Here is a 25,408-nt window from a genome sequence, read left to right on the forward strand (position 1 = left end):
GGTGTATCGGAATCTAGAATAAAATGGGCGTTAAATACCCTGCCAGCATTTCAAAGTTCCATTTCATCCTCATCGCTACCACCGACCCGTAAGTGACACTGCAACAATCGTCAACTGTGATAGTATTTTGCCATCACTATTCGCATGAAAGTATTTTGCCATCACTATTGTTATAAGAGCCATTTGTTATTTTGTGAAACACCAAGCACAACTAGCTTCTTGTAATTTGTTTAAATAAAAACGATAATGATGTGCTGAAAACATAGTTATTTCGCTTAAAATTGTGAAAGGTATATTGGTGAACAATTTTTTACTTTCCAAATAGAATAAAGTGATAGTTTTTTTTTTCATACTGAAAGTGGGAAAAGCCTCTCACTCGAGTGTGAAGGATTTCCGACCAATCGGCTTATCCTCATTCCTACTTAAGAGGATGATAGACATTTATCTTAGAACTAGTGTCGATTCAAGTTGGCTCTCGAAACGACAGCATGTATACTCGAAGGGCAGGTCTACTGAGACCACATTACATGAACTAGTCAGCTTTATTGAAAGGTCACTATCTGTCAATGAAAACACAATCCTGTCGTTTCTAGACATCGAAGGGGCATTCAATAACTTCCATCCCAGCTCGATATTACATGGACTGGCAAGTCTGAATGTTGATCCAGGTATATTTAGGCTGCTAAACGAACTGCTAGTGAGGAGACGTATTTCGGACACACTAGGACAAGCAGACATACAAAGGTATGTGAACAGAGGCACTCCCCAAGGATGAGTTCTATCACCTCTTCTTTTAAATGTTGCCATAAACAACATTCTGGTGTCCCTAGAAAAAGAAAGGATAAAAGTGGTGCCATACGCAGACGATGTGACTCTAGCAGTCAGGGGAAAATTCCCATCCACAATCAGAGATGTTATACAGAGTGCCCTCCGGATGACTGAGAAATGGGCGAAAGAGAATGGTCTTGGAGTATATCCTGCAAAGACAGAATTAGTCATGTACTGCAAAGATCGCAAAACTCCCACGGTTAAGCCCATATCCTTAGGGGGTATTGAAATTCCCTTTGGTGAGTGTGCAAAATACCTTGGCGTTATTCTGGACAGGAAGCTGAACTTTAAGCTTAATATTAAAGATAGAGCGAGAAAAGCCACGATATCTTTGTACTCGTGCAAAAAGGCAATAGGAGAAGTGGGGACTAAAACCAAGAATTGTGCATTGGCTATACACGGCAGTTGTTAGACCTGTAATGTGGCCGGCACTTCCCCAGCCAACAAGTTTATACAAAGTTCAGCGTATGGCGTGTTTGTGTATTTCAGGCGCATTCAGCAAGACAGGAACAAATTCCCTTAATGTCATGCTGCATCTATTGCCTTTAGACATTTTGGCCAAACAGTCAGCTGCAACAACGGCTGTGCTGTTGCGCGAGCTATCGCTGTGGTCAGAAAAAACGTACGGTCACAGTTCGGTCCTCAAAATAATGACAGATGTGCCTAACGTAGTGGATTACACTCTGGCGAAACCACTTTCGACAAAAAGTTTGAAACTCTAATTCCCAACAGTGCACAGTGGTCGGTGCTATATGGAGTTAGCGGCCAAAAATACTTCCAGGATAGGTATCATCGTGAAACTTCGGTCACGGCTTTATAATTATGTCAGGAATATTTAATGATAAAATGGGATTGATTGATGACGTTTTGGTATAGCCCCCAATATAGACCGATCTCCCGATTTTATTTCTTGGGCTTCTAGAAACTGTGTTTTTTATCCGATTTGGCTGAAAATTGAAATCTAATGGTATATTAGGACCAAAAGTATGTGTGCTAAAAATGGTGTGTATCGGTCCATGTTTTGGTATAGCCCCCATATAGACCGATCTCCCAATTTTACTTCTTGAGCTTCTAGGAACCATAGTTTCTATCCGATTTCCCTGAAATTGGAAATCTAGAGGTATTTTAGGACCGCAAATAGGAGTGCTAAAAATGGTGTCTATCGGTCCATGTATTTATATAGCCCCCATATAGACCAATATCCCGATTTTACTTCTTGGGCTTCTAGAATCCGTATATTCTATCCGATCTAGAATTTAAAATCTAGAATTATTTTAAGATCACAAATAGATGTAACGGAAATGAGCTGAATCAGCACATGTGTTGGTATAGCCCACGTATAGACCGATCTCCCGATTTTACTCCAAGGCACTAACATAGATTTAGCTTAATTATGCGGCCAAAATTGAAGATTTTAAACTAGTTACAAATACAAAATGTTATATCTTTCTATGTTAACAATAGAACAGGCGATAATAAACCGGTCTTCTCGGCTTCGATACCCGCGAGGGGTGCTTGCGGAGGTAGTCGGAACTTGTTAGTCTCACGCTAAGCGCGCGCTTTCGCTCTTTACGCCTTTAAAGTGATATTTTAAAGTCGTCAATATTTTTTTATTCGAAGACAGTTACCAAAGTAAACAATATGGATTCAAGTGCTTCAGGTTAATACCATTATTTATTATAGAAATTATCAACTTAGTATAATAAAAAGCCCGTTATTTTAAAGCTTCTAAACATATTACGTTTTCTTAAAAAAACATTCTTGAGTTTTCAATTTAAAAGTAATTTAGTTATATTATCGCTTCCTATCGCCGCAAAATTTTTATTTATTACAACACTTAATACTATTTTCTTATGGTTCTGATAAAAATCAGCTGCAGGTAGGTGCAGGTAGGCTAAAAGAAGTTATGTTGAAAACTGTTCCAAAAAAATTTTTTTCTTTTTCGTCGTAGGTTATCCTGGTTTATCCGGAACAAAATTAGTCACCCGTCAATTTCTCTACGATAAAATGCAAAGCCAGAATTTAATAACTATTGATGAAAAATTGGCCTATTAAGAAAATTACCTGTTTTCTTCTTATGGTGACGCAGAGGAAAATAAAAAAACTGAAGCAAAATATTGCTTAAAGCACAAAGAAAAGAAGATGATTTCTTAAAATCAAACCAGTCATGGTTAAATGGGACGTTAGAAATCCCAATCCAAGCCCAAAATCGCCCAGGCCGCCCTTCAAAATCATTTGAAGAGTCAAGTGAGAGATGCAAGCGTCGCAAAACTATTATCATTTATGCTGCTCAGTCAATTTTGAGAGCTAAGGGACTTCGAAATGCATCAGAAATCTTTAAGGAAATCACAAAATCGCCAACAGGTGCTGAAAAATACAGAAATGCCTACAAGTCATGTAGTGAACCCAAACACAATAAATTAACACCTCAAGAAGCATTGGTAATTTTTATAAAGACCGACCTTACACGACAGCAATATGAAATCATACGTAAGACAAATAAGTCGCTTTATCCTTGCTACGACAGATTATTAGAGGCCAAAAAAGAATGCTATCCACCTGAACAACACATAAAAGTGGCAAGTCTGTATGCAGAAACTGCTCATACATGGTGCTGCCATAATAGAGAATTCACTTCTCCCAATAGGTCAATTGTCGGAGGAGGCCCAAGAGGCCCGAAATAAGCACTTTCGCATGTACAGAGAAAATTACGCAAGAAAATTTTCCCGCGAGCGGTGTAACCGCGACAACTATAATAGACTATTATTGAGCTCTGATCCGCTCATTAGCAGTATTAGTATAAAACAAAGAAGGGTGAAAAATGTGTAAATCCTTTTCTCCGGAGACTTTAGATATGCTTTTACCCACCAAACCAGACTCCGCTTCATCAAAATCCTCGCACGATGAGGATCTGGATTAACAGACTGTCGAAGGGATACGTCAATTCATTAGTCACTAACGTTTAAAATCTACATTTATGAAATATATTTTTTTATGTCTGTGAAGTTAGGTTTTTGATTTTCTTTCATAAATATGATATTTTCTTCAATAAATATTTAAAATTTCAACAGAAAGTTGTTTTTTATTATCAATTATGTCATTTAGAGCAGTTATAGCAATTAAAATAATTTTGGCCGCATAAAACCTAAAAACCTATCTATGTGCAAGGGCAGTAGTTTTTATCCGATTTTCATGAAATTGTAAAACAAGATTGTTTTGTTTTTCATCGATATATTTTGAACCACTTAACTTATCACATATCTTATTATACACGTTTATTCGACATCTCAATAGCTTGCATTCAAGTGCAAACAACGATATAATCGGACATTTCTAGCTCGAGGTATAATTTGTTTAGCGAAGAAAGTCAGAAAAACTAAAAAAACGGGATATCTCAAAAACAGTTTCATAAAAAACTTCATTTTTGAATTCAGCAGATCAAAATACATAAGAAAGGTCATCAAAGGTACATTTTCAGTGTAAACTAGTGTTAACAAACACCACACCTAATTCGTTATGTGGATATAAAGAGACAAGACCACTTCGGTAGGAAGATAACATAAAGGGGGGCAAAAGAAAGCAGCCGATTTTTATCAATTTAGAATCTTGAAATATTAACTAATAAACCGCAAACAATCCCATTGGTGACTTCAGGGGGGAACACAACTAAAACTCTACATAAAATTTACATATAAGAACGAACGAACACGAAACAATGAGACTGACAAAATTTGATTTTATAAGAAATTTAAAACAAGTTTTATACATGTTTTTATGTTAAAACATAGTTAATACCATTTAATATTCATTTCGATTTATTTCGATATAATTTTTTTTCTTTTGTTTTATTTATTTAAAAGTGCACTTAATTTTATACTTTTTCACACTTCAAAAACCAACTGCTTACTTGCTCTCTCTTTTGAAGCCGTTCTTAAAGTGTACAGATGGAATTAAACAAAAACAAATACACATTGTAAAACATTGTTTGCTTTGTTATTTTGCATTCTCATTTCATCTCATTGTCTATTGTCATTGTTGTTGTATTAATGCGAGCATACCCAGCGGGAAATGGAAGCGACGTGGAATCGATGATGGAAGTGCTGTTCGGGTAGCTATAAGGCCTGGGCGCTGCATTACGTGTTCATTTTAAAATAACATTGGATTGGATTGGAGACCAAGGCCTTGTCTCTCGCTTCTATTCGTATGCCTTCTAGAGGTGGTGTCGTCGATGCCATGTTATCAGGCCTTCACACTAAGTACAAAAATCATGCCTTCCAAAGAAGGCCCCCAAAAAGGCCTGGACAGGAAGGCATAAAAGAAAGCGTTTAAAAATAAATATTTTGAAGGCAAGATTGTCTATGAACTGAACATTTGCCCTCATACCTTTTACGTTAGAATTTAATTTAACTTACTTTTCCTATACAGTTTATCTCATTTTTGTGATTTTAATATTTACCTCAAGTGTATTTTTATTTTTTTGTTCCGTCGGGATTTGAACCGGGGTCCTCGTTATTGGTAGTCCTACACTCATCCACTGGCCTACGACACATTTATGTGATGTGCGCGCCAAAAGGTAAACTTAAGCTACGCGTGAAGTCATTCCGCGTTCCCTTCTGTTGGAAGTGAACGTATAATGGGTATCGGATCTTTTATATGTTACAGAGAATGTCTTCTAGAAGGCCAAAGTTAGGAGTAACTAGACATAAAAAAATTAATAGCTTGGCAGGCAACAAAGAATGAGTATGGGATCATTGGTGGGTTCGAACAGATTCTACCATAGGCAAAGTTATAGATTTTTGTATTTAGAAAGATTTATGTTTATTTATTTAACCGCACTATAAAAATAAGTAAATACGACCGTAATGTCAGGCAGGTCGAGTCTTATGGACCATCCACCATGTATTACGAAAAAAGTTCTACTAAAGACAAGGTATCTTAAAACCTCTTAACATTGCCTTAATGTACATGGATGTAGATTAAATACCTATATAAACTAAATCAGTTCTTGATCGGTTAACATAAAAATTTCCAATTTCCAAATTTGGATCGTATGAAATATGCCCCTGCAGAAGCCTCTAGTTGCTAGTGCCCGTATAAATAAGTTTATTGTAATTATAATAAATTAAATAATAAATAAATAATGGTAATTGCTTTTTATGGAGGCTACCTATATTTTTGGAACGATATGGGCCACTTTTGCATCGTTTTTAGAGGCCTGTTACTAACACCACGTACCACATTTTAACTGGATCGAATGAATTTTTCACCACCAGAAAGCGCAGGAAATAAAATCGGGGGATCGGTTTGGACTAATTTTTGCCTGGTTGTTACAGGTCACGTATCAAATTTCCGCCGGATGTGATAAAATTGTCTCCTCCAAGAGGATCGTGGGCTACACCTAAATGTGGTCCGATATAGCTCATTTGCAATACCATCCGACCTACATAAATAGTAGCTACTTGTACAAAGTATCCCGTCGCACAGTGGGGTATTTGACCCCCAAACTGGTATTAATTCAAGGGAACAACCGATTTACATGAAATTTGGTAAAACGTTTGCTCTTGTTAATAGTAGTATCTCTGTCAATTTTCAAAGAGATCGTGTCAGGTATATATATAGCGCCCGTATATATAATCTTCCGATTTGAGTTTATATCCCATATTACTCAGCCAATTTTTTTTAAATTTTGAACAATTTTTTTTGAGTGGCAAGCACTTTTACTATGTTCAGTTCAAACCTGATCGGAGTTATATATACCTCCCCAAATGTACAGGGTGGCTGATATGTAATACAACAAGTGCTATACTTTTTAATTTTATTTTTCAAAAGCAAGGGAGAACAAACTATAGTAATCATGCAGAGATAAAACTGCACATATACAAACAAAAAACAAGTATATACGGCCGTAAGTTCGGCCAGGCCGAAGCTTATGTACCCTCCACCATGGATTGCGTAGAAATTTCTACTGAAGACTGTCATCCACAATCGAATTACTTGGGTTGCTGTAACTTTTGCCGGTGACAACGTATCTTAAAACTTCCTAATACCGTAATATATACCACGTAGTCCATACGTGGTATATATTAAACTAAAAATGGCCGATTACATACGTATATAATTAAGTTTGACAAAATTTTCTATAGAAATAAAATTTTGACAACATTTTCTATAAAAGTAAAATTTGGACAAAATTTTCTATAGAAATACGATTTTAACAAAATTTTCTATAGAAATAACATTTTGACAAAATTTTCTATAGAAATACAATTTTTACAAAATTTTCAAAAGATTTAAAATTTTGCCAAAATTTTCTACAGAAATAAAATTTGACAAAATTTTCTATAGGAATAAAATTTCAACAAAATTTTCTATAGAAATAAAATTTTGACAAAATTTTCTATAGAAATAAAATTTTGACAAAATTTTCTATAGAAATAAAATTTTGCTAGATTATTTTTGCTCGAGTGGCAAGCATGATTATGAACCGATATGGACCAATTTTTGTGTGATTGGGGATCGGCTATATATAACTATAGACCGATATGGACCAATTTTGGCATGGTTATTAGCGGTCATATATTAACACCACGTTGCAAATTTCAACCGGATCGGATGAATTTTGCTCGTCCAAGTGGCTCCGGAGTTCAAATCTGGATCGGTTTTTATAGGGACTATATGTAATTATGGACTGATATGGACCAATTTTCGAATGGTTCTTAGAGACTATATACTAATACCATGTACCAAATTTCAGCCGGATCGGATGAAATTTGCTTCTCTTAGAGGATCCGCAAACCAAATCTGGGAATCGGTTTATATGGGGGCTATATATATTTATGGACCAATGTGGACCAATTTTTGCATGGTCGTTAGAGACCATATACTTACACCATGTACCAAATTTCAACCGGATCGGATGAAATTTGCTTATCATAGAGACTCCGCAAGCCAAATCGGGGGATCGGTTTTTTTGGGGCTATATGTAATTATGGGCCGATGTAGACCAATTTTTGCGTGGTTATTAGAGACCATATACTAACACCATGTACCAAATTTCAGCCGGATCGGATGAAATTTCTTTATCTTAGAGTAATCGCAAGCCAAATTTGGGGGTCCGTTTATATGGGGGCTATACGTAAAAGTGGACCGATATGGACCAATTTTTGCATGGTTGTTAAAGACCATATACTAATACCATGTACCAAATTTCAGCCGGATCGGATGAAATTTGCTTTTCTTAGAGCAATCGCAAGCCAAATTTGGGGGTCCGTTTATATGGGGGCTATACGTAAAAATGGACCGAAATGGCCCATTTGCAATACCATCCGACCTACATCACTAACAGATCGACTCAGAATTTCACCACGACTCAGAATATATATACTTTATGGGGTCTTAGAGCAATATTTCGATGTGTTACAAACGGAATGACAAAGTTAATATACCCCCATCCTATGGTGGGTATAATAATTGAAAAAAGTTCATAATCTTAAATTAAAATCTATTTTATTTAAATTTAGTACACGAATCTTTGAAATGTTCGTGTCTCTATCAAAGTTATAGGACCTTAAAGTAAGGCCAATTTCACTTAATATAAAGAAGAAAAAAATGATTTAAGTGAATAATCTTTTAATTAACTGGTTTTAAATAGGCTAATACTTATTTAAAATAGGTTAATACTTATTTGGAGGATTTTGCATTTTTGGTTAAAAATTTATTTGAAAATAAGAAAACATTTGTTGCATTAAAATGTATTTTACAATTTGAATTTTTATTCGAAATTTATTTATAGCTGTATGCCTGTGTTGATATATCGCCAAACGTGAACGAAAATTCAATAAATGAGACCTGTATCCTAGCTTTAAATTCACAGAGCCTAGATCTAGAGCTAGTTAGCTTCCAAAAAAGTGACTTTATATTAAAAAAAAAAAAAAAAAACAATATTTCAGATTCAATAACGAAATCCTTAAGGAAAGGTCAAAAGATTTGAAGTCAAATAAATTTTTCTGTGTGTATGCTCTCACAACAACATTACAAAACTGTATTATAACAACAACAACTAATATATGTTAGAAGACAAATAGAAATATCACGATCAAAACAAACGTATAAAGTAAAACCAATGGAAGATATGTGGGTAAATTGATCTACAACTAACTATATGTCCAACTTAATCCCAAAAATACGTAAATTTTAAGACATCGCCAGAAACGCTGTTTCGAATACAAAACTTCACTTTTCTACTAATTTTTTTGTTCCTATGGTGGAGGGTATAAAAATATATTCTATTTTAAATACACTGGAAGTCGGGGAGGGATACTAATCTCCAAATTTCTGACAAATGGATGAGAATAGCGCATTACATGCTCTAGAACTAAAATCAACAACTATATCTAAATATAAATCATCTTGCGAAATAACAGCAAATTCTAGTTTTAAGGCAAATCGGATTAAAACCGTGTCCTGTTAAAAATATTGATACAAATGTTTGTTTGATGATTATATAAAAAAAACTGAATTTTCGTTCTTATAACAACAATGTAGGTCCTTCTTTTTCAAATTCCCAAAGAAGGCACAGAATAATGTTTGCGGGCATTTTTTAGAAAGGAAGTGCAAGGCATTTTAGCATGCATGATAGGAGAAGGCATATGGGAAGGTGTTAAGGATCCCAAAATCATGGGTAAAGAAGGCATGATTTTTGCAGTACTTCTCAATTTTCCCGCTGGGGATATGTGTTTGGCAGCCACCAGATGAATAACTTAATGGTCGTAGATTCTTCTAGCGTTGTCAAAGAATGTTCTGGCGTTGCCAGAATATTGTAGTGCTGCCAGAATGTTCTCGTATTGCCAGACCGTCATATATAAAAGCGCTCGCATGCTGCTAACGAGTCAGTCTTAATTAAAGCGTCAAACGAATAACATCAGTGTGAACCATGACTGAATAAGGTGGTTGAATCACGATAGCAAAAACAACAAATTTCAATATGTTGTTTACAATTTTAAGAAGTCAAAATCAGCTGATAAAAGAATCGTATGGCATTGGTAAAAGTGGCAATTATTTATTCATTCAATTGTCCTGAACAAAATAATTCAAATCAGAGGAAAATAAAGGTTCAAATTTAACTGCGTCACCTATGAGTGATTGTGAAGTGGATAATTCATCCGAGGAACGCCGATATGAGACAAATAAGACTATAATACCCACCAAAGTTAAGAATGGAAGTCAGTCAAATGGATCTTCGCCATCTATTAACAAAAACAGTTTATGATGCAGTCTAAAAACTGATGTGCGTGGTATTTTGGTTCTGGAATATGTTATCAAGATACTCAAGTCATCTTTGAATAATTCTCCAGCTATGAATGTGCGAGTTTGTTTGAGATGCATTTGCCATGCAGTGTCATTTGGAGAGCTGCAATCACCATAAACATATGATATTGACATCTTAAAATTTTGTCGAAATAAAAAAATTGTAATCATATGGGCCTATGATTTAACCTTCTTGTTCAGCCATGGTGTGAACGAATTGTAAAGTGAAGTCATAGTAAATAAATTGTAGATTAACGTTATTGAAACGAACAGTATTTTAATTGTCGGATAATTAAAAACGCCTAAATATAAAAACGTAACAGTTGGAAGTGAAATAACGGAAAAAAATCTGCAATGAAGTTTAATGAACTTCGTGTGGAAAACTTAAAAAAGGAATTGAGCAAACTGGAGCTGCCGACAACAGGCAATAAGGCCCAGCTTCAAAAGCGTCTACTGGGAGAATTTGAACGGCGTAATATGAACATTGCGACGCACGACTCGTCAATACCAGCAGTGTAGAAACTCCGTCTGTGGCTTCGAGTGTTGTGGATTACACATCAATGCTCAATGTTCTGAGCAAAATGATGGAAGAAAACTCGAGAAAAATCATGGATGAGAATTCTAGAAAAATGGAAGAAAACTCTAGAAAAATCATGGATGAGAATTCTAGAAAAATTGAAGAAAATTCTAGAAAATTGCTGAAAGAAAATGCCCTACAAATGGAAGCAAGTTCAAGAAAATTGGAAGAAAAATTCGACGAAAATTCTAGAATTCTCAATGAAAAACTACAACAAATTTCTGAAGGCATGGAGAAACGTGTGGACCATATAGAAAATCAAATTGTGGAATTGGATAAGAAAGTTCTTTCCGTGGATGATAAAATTATGGTTCATGAAATTAAAGGTGGTCCAGTGCGCGTCATCGAGGGCTCAAAAATCAAAACTCCTGTTTTCGATGGCTCAACGTCATTTGATGTCTTCAAATTCCTATTCGAAATGGTTGCTTGTAGAAATTTGTGGAATGACGATGATAAAGCAATTGAACTTCTATTGGCATTAAAGGGCAATGCTGCTGATGTGATACAAAGCATTCCCGCTGCTTCTAGAAATAACTCTAATGAAGTAATAGCGGAGAGAACAAGCAGGATATAGATAGATAGATATAAAATGTGCAACATATGCGTCACAAAAGGCTACATTCGCTGAAACAGTAACATTCGCACTTGCACAGGAGACTGCGAGATTGCTAGCGCGCCTCAAATTCACAAAGTACGTAAAGTAGAGACAGAGTGTGACGAATCAAAGTCCGTTATTGAGTCGATGAAAGAGGCCATGAAGCAGGCAATGCAAGAAATGAAGCAAGAGGCAAATAAATCCCGGATCAAATGCTATAACTGTGATAAGCCGGGACATCTAGCTCGAGAATGCAAAGCATGACGCAAACGGTCAAGACCCACATCACCATCTCGATTAAACAATAGCCATAAGAAGGTGACCCCACAATCAAGTGAGTCACCTTTAAACTAAATCTAGCTAGTTCAGCGGGGCAAGAGCTGGCTCCCACAGACGATGGTCCCACCATCTCCATAGCAATAGTTCAACAGAAAAATAACAATTTAGCTATTGCGGGTGTTATTAATGGCGACAAGCGTACTTTGACGTTGGATACTGGTGCATCAAAGTCTATCATTAGATCTGATTTAGTAAAAGGAAAAGTTACACCACTGATTGGGGTCAAGCTACGCACGGCTAAAGGGGAACCCGCAACCGTATATGGAAAGGTCGCCGTAAAATTAACTATTGCTAACAAATCCGTTACTTATGATTTCATTGTGGCCGATAAGTAGACGAAGTTATAATTGGAGCGGATTTCATGATTGCTTTTGGTCTCAATCTGGATATAAAGCGGCGTGTAATGACATGGTGCGATGCCGAAATAAGGGTAAACGTGGGATACGACGAGAATACACCTGTCAGACGTTTGACAACGAGCCAGTCAGAGTCTATACCACCGAATGCCGAAGCAATTATATGGGTTTCTATGAATGGAGATTGTGAAGTCGGCCAATTGTGGGTTGTTGAACCAGCAGAAAACAAAAGCAATATCATCTTGATAGCAAATGCCCTGGTAACAACGAACGAAGAGAGAATAATACCAGTTCGTGTCTTGAACTTGTCTGACAATCACGAGCAAATTGTAAAATTTTCTGACATTGGCAAATGTACACCAGCCGAGGCAATAGTCAATTTGGAAGGCAACTCATCAAAGACACATGGAGCAGTGAGAAAACATCTAGAAGGGTATGGCGAGGCTTGGACACGTCATCTATCGCCGTCAGCGAGAAATATAGCCAAGCAATTGTTGTGGAAAAACGCCTCTGCTTTTGCTTCTGAAAAGGGAAATCAAGGAAGAACATCTGTAGTGAAACATGAAATTAAAACCGCAGAAGAAAGGCCCATAAAACAGGCACCACGAAGTGTTCCCCTGGCAAAAGGAGACGAAGTTCAAAAGCTCATAAAGGAAATGGCGGAGAGTGGTGTGATCGAGCCATCATCAAGTCCTTGGTGTTCCCCAGTTGTGCTGGTCAAAAAGAAAGGTGGAAGTACCCGATTCTGCGTGGACTACAGAAAACTGATTTTTTTATCTCTTTATTAATGCATTCTATCTTATTAGCGATATTTTCATTATTTAATTTATTATTAATACAGTTATCCTAATGGTACCCACCCAGTGGTGAGCCCATTTTATATTAAATATATTTAATTAAAATTATTATATTTTCAATATTTGTTTTCCTCAATCTTCATGTTTAAGGTTTTTTAATGATAATAAATCTTGCGGAGCTTTTCTATTTAGTCTAGTGAAAGTTTCCACATTTGCCATTAAATTTGTTGTTAATGGGTTTGGATGATTTTGTGTTCTTATTTTGTAACTTTGAAGTTGCGATATTATTTCTTCTTTAACAGTTTTCATATTCAGTTCTTCATGTATTTGTTTATTTGTTATGTAGTAAGGAGCAGCAGTTATTTTTCTCAGTATTTTAGATTGAAATTGTTGCAGTATCTTGATAGTTGTATTGGAAGCTGTACCCCACAGCTGGATACCATATGTCCAGATAGGTTTTATTATACATTTATATATCAGTATTTTATTTCCCAAAGAGAGTTTCGAATTGGGACCAATTAGAAAGTTCATTTTATTGGCTTGAATATCAAGTGCTTTTCGTTTCGTTTTGATATGGGTTCCCCATTTCAGTTTGCTATCTAAGTACAATCCAAGATACTTGACCGCTTTCTTTTGTGGAATATCTATTTGATTAATTTTCACAGGTGGACAAGTTTAATGATTTAATGTAAATGTGACATGGGTAGATCTCGACTCATTCGCTTTTATGCGCCAGTTTTTTAGCCATATACTTAAAGTATTTAAATAATTCTGTAGTAAATTACTCGCATTTTCCGCATTGATGTCTACTACCAGTACTGCGGTATCATCCGCAAAAGTTCCAATGACAGTAGATTCTGATTCAGGCAGATCTGATGCAAATAGTATATATAAAATAGGACCCATAACGCTCCCCTGGGGAACGCCCGCCCTAATAGATCTCAGTGTACTCATCTCATCATTCTCTTGTACATAGAATAATCGGTTTTGAATATATGATTTGATAAACAAATAATAGTTTATTGGAACAAGCGATTTGACTTTGTATAGTAGGCCATCATGCCATACTTTATCAAATGCCTGTGAAATATCTAGAAACGCAGATGTACAGTATTGTCTCGATTCAAAAGCTAGATTTATTGTTTCCACCAAGCGATGTACTTGTTCGATTGTTCCGTGATTCTTCCTTAATCCAAACTGGTGATTTGGTATAATTTTATTTTCTTCAATTATTGGCATTAATCTTTTAAGGAAAAAAGACTCCAGAAGTTTAGATAATACAGGCAGTAAACTGATTGGTCGATAAGAATTCACTTGGTCAAATGGCTTACCAGGTTTTTGAATCATAGAAATTTGTGCAACTTTCCATTGCGGAGGAATAAAGTTGTAGACTAGACAGGCGTTAAATATAAATGTGATACAATCAATACCTTCTTTTGGAAGCTCCTTCAGAACCTTTGGGGTTATTAAATCATAACCCGGAGCTTTACCAAGTTTTAGAGATTTTATAGCTTGTGTAATTTCGCTTTTAGTGAATTTTTTAATTGGCAAATCGAGTTGATGAATTTGATCTAAAAAAGTTTGAATATATTCTGGAGTTTCTTCGCAACTGTTGGGAGTGAATACATTGCACAAATGGTCAGCGAATGTTTCTACTTTTTCAGTATTGGTTTTTGTCCATGTACTGTCACTCTTCCGAATTGGATAAATGGTTTTATCGTTCAGATTTAGTTTTTTAGTAATTTTCCACAAAGAATAGTCACTTGACTTAGTTGGGCCAAGATTGAGAATTTCCTTCTCAATTTGTTCGTCTTGTATTGTCTGTATTTTTATTTTTTATTTTTTTTTTTGAGTTCAGACGTTGCCTTGTTTAGTCGACGTTTGTCTTCGGGAGATTTTGATAGTTGCCACTGCTTTTTGGCCTTTCTTTTCTCTATTATTTTTCTCTTCACTGTATTGGATACGGTCGGGAAGTCTTTAAAACTTGTTTTTGGTGTTGAATTCCATGCAGCATTTTAAATTACTTGGACAAAATGTTCTACAGCTTCAGTTATTTCATACTCAGTTTTTAGAGGGAGTTTCTTATTTAAGTTTTTGCTGACTTGATATTTAAAGTAATGCCAGTTAGTTTTCTTAGTATGAAGTTTACATTTTGATCTTTTTCGATTCGTTGTGTATGCAAGGTTAAGAAAACTGGGGAATGATCTGAAGACAAGTCTTCGCTTCATTCACATTTTACAGAATCAGTCGGGATACCCTTTGAAATGCAGAAGTCTATCAAATCAGGAAATTTATTTAAATCAGTAGGCCAATAGGTCGGTGAATATGGAGAAATTGTCTTTAATCTAAGCTCTTTGATTGCCAAATACTATTGTCTGCATTTGGGTGTCGTGAGACGTGACCCCCAAAGGGTATGCTTCGCATTATAGTCACCACATGCTAGAAACTTATTTCCAAGAGTTTCTAAGAAGTTCATGTACTGATCTTTTTTAATAGTGTATCTTGGTGGACTATATACCGAAGATATAGTAATGGGACCCTGTAGACTTTCGACTCTAATATTAGTTGCTTGAATTTCGTCTGAGCAATAATTGCGTTCAGGATAATGCTTAATTGATTCTTTGATAAGGATTCCAGATCCACCACGCGCCCCCCCACTTGGGTGCATAGTATGGTAAAAATTGTATTTTGGAATGGAAAAATGGTGCTTATCAGTAAAATGTGTTTCAGATATAAGTAAAATATCCACTTGGTTATATAGCAAAAAGTTTTTTATTTCCAATGTATGCTGGGCAAGGCCATTTTCATTCCAGAATACTATTTTCAGATAATCCATTGTTAATATTATTGCTCAGGGTTGCAAGGTAAGTTTTGTTCTTATATTCGTAAGCAGAGTTGACATTTGTTGCATAAGCAAGGTTAAATTTTTCAGCATATCTTGAATTTACGACAGTTTATTTGATTCAGTGGTTTGTGTATTGTTTGGTTGGGGATCAGTGCATTGTTGATTGTTTAGTAGAAAACGATCGCTTGCAGTAACAGTTGCGTATGTCATATCATCGTTTCTTTAAGCTTGGCCAAAGGAAGCTTGGGATTGAGTTTCTCTCGGTGTTCTAGGAGAGGGATAGTGCTTGGTATATATTTGCTTATATACTAAGCATCCCTTATAATTTGCAGGGTGATTACCGTTACAGAGAGCGCACTTAACGTCATTTGCCCAATTTCTGCGAGTACATGACTTGGATTCATGATTTCCAGCACATTTAATACAGACAGGTTTTTTCCCGCAATATGATTTAGTATGCCCATACTGTTGACAGTTTGAACATTGAGGAACAGTTTTTCTTGGAATCGGGGGTTCAAATTTGATTATACTTGATACCAGTTTCGTTACATTATAAATTTCTTTATTATTAGGTTTGGTGTTTAACACCAATTCAAATAGTGGTAGTGGTTTCTTTGTATAACGGCTTTTTATGTTCCAGATATTCAATACTTCATGTCCAAGTGCAAAAAGTTCATCCTTGAGTTGTTGTATATCAACTGAGGAATGCATGTTTCTCAGGATTACTTTGAATCCTCTCTCACTCTTCGGTTTGTAAGTGTAGAATTCAGTATTTTTAAGGTCTAACTCTTGGATTATCTTTTTATAGGTATCAGGGGTCTTTGGCAGTATCTTGACCTGCTCATTACGTAGAGCTTTGATTTCAAATTGGTCAAGTACAGTTTGGGATAAAAGTGTTATTAAAGGTTGAATATTTGAGACATTTTCAACGAAAATAGGTGGTGGTTTCGGAATGGTTGAGTTTCTGACGAAGTTTTCATTTTGAGTTTCATTTTCCCTGTCTTCATTATCTAGAACTGCAAATTGGTTTGTAGTTTGCGGATCTTTACATAACCAATATGTGTTTTCAGTGGCAGTTTTTTTATTATTAGTTGCTTTTTCAGGACTTTCGTTTGATCTTCCTTCTAACAGTTTGCCATTCATTTGAGGTGGATTCCATCTCTCTATCCGTATTTCTTGATAGTTGTTGGTTTTCATTTTCAAAGTGACCTACTTCATGCTGAAGTTCGTCTTCATCTGTCTCGTACGATTCAGTTCGTTTATGTTGTTGTTGTTTTAAACAGGCAACATCGTGTTGTAATTGAATACATAATCTTTCATATTTCTCATTTCGTAGCGTTAGTTCGACATTTGCCTTTTCTAATTCTTGGAGCTTATTTAGGCGAAAGGAGCCAATGCTGTTTCTACACACAAAAAACGAAATACCTAAGTTGACTTTGTAATTTTTTTTTATATGAAGATACACCGATTTATACAAGCTTTTGTTGATTTATGAACCGGCAATTCGAATATTTTACAAAGTAAACTTTGTTCATGCTAAGTTATTAAGTCCCTTATAATATTATTCTAATGACAGTTGCATATTTCTAAAATTAGTTAAATTTCCATTTTAAATCGTGTGTCTCTACAATAAAATATGGCAACTATTACAAGAACATGATAAATTTCCATATTTTTAATATGGCAACTTTTCGAAGTGCATAACGTCAAATGGAACCTGTTAAATTATGTACGGCAACTCATATTTTTAGTCAGCTGGCGCAAAAAGCAGAAGGAACAAAAGGGATCCAATTTAATTTTGGAATAATATATTTCTCAATCGAAAAAGGTAAGTTCCATTTTCCATTACAAAACATACCATAAGGCCGGTACTAAAGGGTGATTCTTTTGAGGTTAGGATTTTCATGCATTAGTATTTGACAGATCACGTGGGATTTCAGACATGGTGTCAAAGAGAAAGATGCTCAGTATGCTTTGACATTTCATCATGAATAGACTTACTAACGAGCAACGCTTGAAATCATTGAATTTTATTACCAAAATCAGTGTTCGGTTCGAAATGTGTTTCGCGCTTTACGTCCGATTTATGGTCTACATAATCGACCAAGTGAGCAAACAATTAATGCGATTGTGACCAAGTTTCGCACTCAGTTTACTTTATTGGACATTAAACCAACCACACGAATGCGTACAGTGCGTACAGAAGAGAATATTGCGTCTGTTTCTGAGAGTGTTGCTGAAGACCGTGAAATGTCGATTCGTCGCCGTTCGCAGCAATTGGGTTTGTGTTATTCGACCACATGGAAGATTTTACGCAAAGATCTTGGTGTAAAACCGTATAAAATACAGCTCGTGCAAGAACTGAAGCCGAACGATCTGCCACAACGTCGAATTTTCAGTGAATGGGCCCTAGAAAAGTTGGCAGAAAATCCGCTTTTTTATCGACAAATTTTGTTCAGCGATGAGGCTCATTTCTGGTTGAATGGCTACGTAAATAAGCAAAATTGCCGCATTTGGAGTGAAGAGCAACCAGAAGCCGTTCAAGAACTGCCCATGCATCCCGAAAAATGCACTGTTTGGTGTGGTTTGTACGCTGGTGGAATCATTGGACCGTATTTTTTCAAAGATGCTGTTGGACGCAACGTTACGGTGAATGGCGATCGCTATCGTTCGATGCTAACAATCATGCGATTTGACGCCTTTAGACTATTTTTTGTGGGGCTACGTCAAGTCTAAAGTCTACAGAAATAAGCCAGCAACTATTCCAGCTTTGGAAGACAACATTTCCGAAGAAATTCGGGCTATTCCGGCCGAAATGCTCGAAAAAGTTGCCCAAAATTGGACTTTCCGAATGGACCACCTAAGACGCAGCCGCGGTCAACATTTAAATGAAATTATCTTCAAAAAGTAAATGTCATGGACCAATCTAACGTTTCAAATAAAGAACCGATGAGATTTTGCAAATTTTATGCGTTTTTTTTTAAAAAAAAAGTTATCAAGCTCTTAACAAATCACCCTTTATATTCGTTTACAGTGAAAATGAATTGTGAGATGTGCAATATTGAATTTAAAAATGTGGACAATTTCGTTCGTCATTTCAAACACTTTCATGGTTTATCAAGCACATTTCGATGTCCTTTTGCTAATTGCAAATTGGGATTTACCAGCTCCTCTGTTTTCAAGAGACATCTGAAAATGCAACATGAAGTTACAAACCATAACAAGGATTTTATTCAGCCAGAAACAGAGGACAATTTTCATCTTTCTTCAAATGAATCAATCAGGAACCAAGAAAACTCGAGTAAAATTGAAGTTTCTACATCTAGTAGTATTGATTTCCAAAAGGAATACCAAGAAAATATTCTACGTTTTGTAATTTCTCTACAAGATAAAAATAATTTTACCTTTAAAGATGTGCAATTTGTGATTGAAAAAATCGAAAGCCATATTTTAAATCCGCTGGTAAAATTTTTGATGAGTATTGCACCCCAAATTGAAAGTTATTCTTTAAATGAATTAATACGCTTCATTCCGTCATCATTTAGCTCTATTAACACACATTACAAACTAATTAAGCACTTAAAAGAACAACAGCTTTATAAATCTCCAAAAGTGATAACTATAAGTCAAGTCAGTTCACGAAAAGTTGGCAAGAAACGACAACGATTAACATATTATGAGTCTTATACACTTATGCCAATTCGTTTCCAAATAAAAACATTCTTTGAAAAAGAAAACTATTTAGAAAAATTTTTAAAATGCTACGGAAATCGAATATCGACGAAAAGTGACATTAGTAGCTATATGGATGGCGAATCTTGGAAATCGAAGCATTTTTCTGATAAGATTGTAATACCATTTTTTTTATACACAGATGACTTCGAAACCAATAATGCATTGGGTTCACATTCGGGCACTCAAAATGTTACTGGCTTTTATTACTCATTTCCAAAAGTAAACAAATCCTCCAAATTAGACAACATATTTATAGCCGCATTATATAAATCAAAACATATAAAAAAGTATAACCAGGAACAACTACTAAAGGGACTTATAGACGAAATTGTTGGTCTTCAAGATTTTGGTATTAATTTCACTTTGTATGGAAAAAACGTAAATGTTCGATTTAGTCTAGCTGCAATAACTGGTGATAATTTAGGCATAAATTCAATACTAAATTTTTCAAAATCATTTTCGGCAACAAAGTTTTGTCGTTTCTGCACAGAAAGTAAAGATAACACAAAAAATTAGCATTAGAGAATCCTACAAGTATAAGAAATCCAGAAAATTACAACATTGATGTTATGAAAGGACTCCAGAATGAATCAGTTTTTAATAAAATACCAGGATTTCACGTAACCGAAAACGTTGCGGTCGATTTGATGCATGACATATACGAAGGAATAGCACATTATAATGTGTGTCATATATTGAATTACTTTATCAGAGAGAAAGTTTTGAGTCTAAAAGAATTGAATGAAATAAAAAACAGTTTTCGTATGATAATTGTTACACTTTCAAAGATATCACAAAGAAACATTTAGAACGTCGAAGACTTGACACATCTGCTAGAGAAATGTGGAACTTTTTACATTGCCTGCCTTTCATAATTGGCGAAAAAGTTGCACCCGGCGATGAAGTTTGGCTTTTCTTTCTTATATTTTTGCAAATTTTGGATATTTGCCATCGTTCTTCTTTTAAACCCTATCATTTAGAAGAATTGAAGCAATTAATTGAGATCCACAACAAAGAGTATATTCGAATTTTTAATGACCATCTGAGACCAAAGTATCATATACTAACTCATTACCCTAGGGTAATGAAATATTCCGGTCCATTGAAAGAGTACTGGTGCTTCAGATACGAAGCAAAGCATAAGGAGTTGAAAGACTATGCAAAATGCACGAAGAGCAGAAAAAATATTTTATTCTCTATAGCTAAAAAAGTAGCCTTAAATTTGCTAATCAAATGGTCAAAAGCAAAAACGAAGACTTCAAATACAATGAATTACATGAAAGAAAGAATACTGACAAAGATTTCTATTGCCTTCACTTCGATGCAAATAAAATTAATCTAAAGATATTTAATGAAATTTGTTATTGTGGATACCAATACAAATCAGGCCAATACTTAACAAAATCAGATGAAAACGAAACAACAGACTTATATTTACTTCTAGAAGTAGTTGTGTTAGAAACCCGGAATATTTATCTGAAAGTTCAGAAAGAAGTCTATACATGGAGTTCCCACTATCTTTCTTATGAAATTCAAAATTCGGAAAACTGTATTCATGATCTACTCGAAATAGATCATTTTGATGGACCTCCAACATGGCCACACACTTTAAAAAATGGAAAAAAGTTGGTGCGACCAAAAAAATATTTCATTTAAAAAATATTTTATCTAAAAGTAAACAACCTCTTACTTTCTGCTATACATCATTACTATTAAACAATTTTTTGCAGTTTTTTCTCTTAAGCTATGGCAGACAAAGCCGAATATATTGACATTGAGTGCCTCGAGTTCTACAGTGATGGAGAAGATGAAGATAGCTTTTATTCAAATTCAAATCTATTACAATGCGAAAGAAAAACTCAGCCAAAATCACACAATTTAGTCAAACCCCAATATTCACTAGATACAAATGATATTAAAAAGAATCAAAATTTTTCCAATTCTGATGCGAAATGTATCGCCTTTTCAAGTTATAATACGGTAACTAGAAGCAATTTACTGATTTTTAACATGAATTAAATAGATCTGTATCAAATTCTGCTTTGAATTTATTGTGATTGTTGAAAAATTTCTTTTTTATTAGGTTCGAGATATATTGAATGCGACAGCAGATGGCCGACATGTAATTGCAACATACAACATCAAACAGATTCTATCGCCTGCTAATAGGACATTTATTGTGCGAAAGATTGTACAGTTTTTTATTGAAAAACTGGAAAAATTAAGTGTTGCAAAATGTAAAGAATTAGCACACCAAATAGTCGAATGTTTTCCAACAGAGTGTCTGGTAAGTTTCACTATAACGCAATGTTTTGGTAGATTTTGAAGAATATTCCTCTCTAAACATTTTTTATAGAAATACAATTTTGACAAAATTTCTATAGATATAAAATTTCGGCAAAATTTTCTATAGAAATAAAATTTTGACATAATTTTCTATAGAAAAAAAATTTTGACACAATTTTCTACAGAAATAAAATTTTGGCATAATTTTCTACAGAAATACAATTTTGCCAAAATTTCTATAGAAATAAAATTTTGACAAAATTTTCCTCTCTAAACATTTTTTATAGAAATAAAATGTTGACAAATTTTCTATAGAAATAAAATTTTGACAAAATTTTCAATTAAAAAAATTTTGATAAAATTTTTGCCCGCTGAAACGATAGCATTTTTTATGTGGCTGGCAACATTTTAATAAAGGGTGATTTGTTAAGAGCTTGATAACTTTAAAAAAAAAAAAACGCATAAAATTTGCAAAATCTCATCGGTTCTTTATTTGAAACGTTAGATTGGTCCATGACATTTACTTTTTGAAGATAATTTCATTTAAATGTTGACCGCGGCTGCGTCTTAGGTGGTCCATTCGGAAAGTCCAATTTTGGGCAACTTTTTCGAGCATTTCGGCCGCAATAGCCCGAATTTCTTCGGAAATGTTGTCTTCCAAAGCTGGAATAGTTGCTGGCTTATTTCTGTAGACTTTAGACTTGACGTAGCCCCACAAAAAATAGTCTAAAGGCGTCAAATCGCATGATCTTGGTGGCCAACTTACCGGTCCATTTCTTGAGATGAATTGTTCTCCGAAGTTTTCCCTCAAAATGGCCATAGAATCGCGAGCTGTGTGGCATGTAGCGCCATCTTGTTGAAACCACATGTCAACCAAGTTCAGTTCTTCCATTTTTGGCAACAAAAAGTTTGTTAGCATCGAACGATAGCGATCGCCATTCACCGTAACGTTGCGTCCAACAGCATCTTTGAAAAAATACGGTCCAATGATTCCACCAGCGTACAAACCACACCAAACAGTGCATTTTTCGGGATGCATGGGCAGTTCTTGAACGGCTTCTGGTTGCTCTTCACTCCAAATGCGGCAATTTTGCTTATTTACGTAGCCATTCAACCAGAAATGAGCCTCATCGCTGAACAAAATTTGTCGATAAAAAAGCGGATTTTCTGCCACTGATTTTGGTAATAAAATTCAATGATTTGCAAGCGTTGCTCGTTAGTAAGTCTATTCATGATGAAATGTCAAAGCATACTGAGCATCTTTCTCTTTGACACCATGTCTGAAATCCCACGTGATCTGTCAAATACTAATGCATGAAAATCCTAACCTCAAAAGAATCACCCTTTATTAGCATTCTGAGAAGACAAAAGGCAAAGCACTTTCTTTTGAATATTTAATTCATTGCTTCACTACATATTTGACTAAATTCCTACTTTTATTTTGTTATTACGACATATGTTCGTTTAAAATACACTTAAATATGTTTGAATAATATTATTTTTGTCTAGGAAACCTATTTTATTCAACACAAAAAGAATCAACCTCCCAAAGGTAAAATATGGGACAGATACCAAGGTCAAAAACGATACTTGAAAAAAATTGATATACATTTATCTTGTAAAAATAAGTCAAGTCCAAAGGATGAGTCACTTATTATTGGATTAATAGAAGATGAGAAAGAAATGGAAGTGGAAAGAAACATGTTATACTATATTAAAGATTGGACAATTATTAAACAGAAATGGTCATTAACTTCAACATACAGAAAGAAAACTTTGAAAGGTTGTATTAAAACAACCATTGATTTATGGCCAATTTACAAAGACGAAAGGATTGCAGATTTGGTAAGTAATAACGTATAAAGGCCGGTACTATGTTCCTTTTCGCGTTGAAATTTTCGAGGCTACTTTAATTTAAAAGTAAGTACTATATTCGTTTTCGAGTTGAAATTTTTGCGGTTACTTTATTAAGGCAGATCAATATAAAGCTGATAAATTAACTCAATTGATACGCAGTTTCTTGTTCCTCTAGATTTCGGCATGACTTTGCGGGAATATATTTGTTTTCATTTTTAATTTTGATTATTTCTCCAAAAGTAATCACGAAAATAAAGTGATTTCAACTCGAAAGCCGAACATAGTACACACCTTAAAGTTTTACGAACTCTCTTTGTCGTTGAGATTCCATCTAGATTTAACTAGATCTAGAATATAAAGTGATTTTCAACTTAAAAACCGAACATAGTACCGACCTTAAGAAAAATAAATAAAAACAGATTTGAAAATGAAATCATTGGTTTATTCAAGATTTTTGCAGCAGTGCTTTTAATCTAAGATCCATGTTGGAGGATATATAGTCTTCGATTAAGCCGAACTTTGCATCGTTCTCACAAATCATATTTTTTAAAATAATTAAATTTGCGTACTATATTCAAACGCATCTTAAATTGGTGCATAGTTCGGCCGAACCCTCCATGGTTGAGGTATTTGCTACAGAAAATATAGAAAAAAGAAAAACCGGCTAGAATTTAAACACCTCTTGCATGCGATCCATAATGGTATTTAAGATTTGGCCGAAAATATGGCGATATATATTTGTTTGTACCATTTTAAGTTTCATAAAAATGTATTCCGTATATTTGGCAGTCTAAACAAAATAAAAAAAAAAACTTTCTTTTTCAGGTTGATATAGATTATAACGTTTCTTTTCCAAATTATTCATTCAACTACGAAAATTGGACTAAATTATTGAATAACCACGAGAAAATATTTCCATTATGGATTAAGGATCCTATTCTTTTAAATATGTTACGAAGTCTAATGGCAGCGGAATCGATTGAAATTGGTATGTGCTTTGTAAAATATCATTTTAGTAAAAAATATATGTAACCTTAAATTTTTTTGTAGATGAGAAGACGGCAAAAATTTTCACAATGCTTCATGGAATATTGAAACCAAGTATGTATTGGAAAAATGGAGTTCGTAAAAAGACCACAATAGTCAACTCTCAACACAGCTTTACTAAACAAATACAAGATATTTCCCAATATGAAAGCAATGAAGAGGAAATAACAATTTTAGTAACAGATCACATTTCATATAAAGGGTGCTTTGTGGCGTTTGGGAAAGTCGTCCTTAAATTTCATTCTTATTTAGATGCAATAATTTTCTCATTTAAATTACACAAGACTATAAACCATGCATTTGCATTGGAATGTAAAAATTTGTGGCTTTTTGTAGAAACATACTTATTTGATTTCCCTCTTGAAAAGTCAGTCCCAAATGTTGTTACTTTCGTCAACGATTTAAAAAACTGTACCTAATGAATAATATCAAATGACAAATTGTTTACAAATATCTTTTAAATATGTGAATCTTTATTTTCTTTGACTATAAATGTTTATACAGAACTGAATTATACCCTATAAATAACTAGCTCCATAACATTGGTTTAAATTTTCCTTTAATATCTTTATACCGGTACTGAGTTCGTATTTCGCAATTACTTTTGTTTATTAAAAAAAAGTTTTGTAATTGTTTTCATTCATACCCTACAAATTATATTGAATGTAGCCACGAAAAGTGAAGTTATTGTTTTTGGTTCAACTTTTAGTTTAAATTTTTCTGTGAAACACGAATTTTATACCGATCTGTACTGAGATTATTTTATAAATTCAATGATATTGTCTAATATTATTTTTTAAATTGCTATTGTAACGTTTTCTGCTTTCCGTGTGTAATAAA

At 34.5% G+C, this 25,408-nt stretch overlaps 1 protein-coding gene and 1 long non-coding RNA gene across 2 annotated transcripts; both read left to right on the forward strand.

Moving 5' to 3' along the window:
• The first annotated feature begins 178 nt into the window (after positions 1-178).
• On the forward strand, positions 179-3,902 carry LOC142235088 (uncharacterized). Its single transcript, XR_012721793.1, has 2 exons — positions 179-290; positions 2,780-3,902. It is a non-coding gene; the product is annotated as an uncharacterized LOC142235088 (long non-coding RNA).
• A 13,439-nt stretch (positions 3,903-17,341) lies between these two features.
• LOC142234582 (uncharacterized) lies at positions 17,342-25,133 on the forward strand. The gene is made up of 5 exons (XM_075305746.1): positions 17,342-17,471; positions 21,462-21,665; positions 23,174-23,509; positions 24,347-24,509; positions 24,572-25,133. The coding sequence occupies exons 3-5, from the start codon at positions 23,348-23,350 to the stop codon at positions 24,985-24,987; spliced, it is 741 nt and encodes a 246-aa protein (XP_075161861.1). The 5' UTR covers positions 17,342-17,471; positions 21,462-21,665; positions 23,174-23,347; the 3' UTR covers positions 24,988-25,133.
• Positions 25,134-25,408: the final 275 nt, after the last annotated feature.

This window comes from Haematobia irritans, chromosome 4 (genome assembly GCF_050003625.1).
Source record: "Haematobia irritans isolate KBUSLIRL chromosome 4, ASM5000362v1, whole genome shotgun sequence".
Lineage (NCBI taxonomy): Eukaryota > Metazoa > Arthropoda > Insecta > Diptera > Muscidae > Haematobia > Haematobia irritans.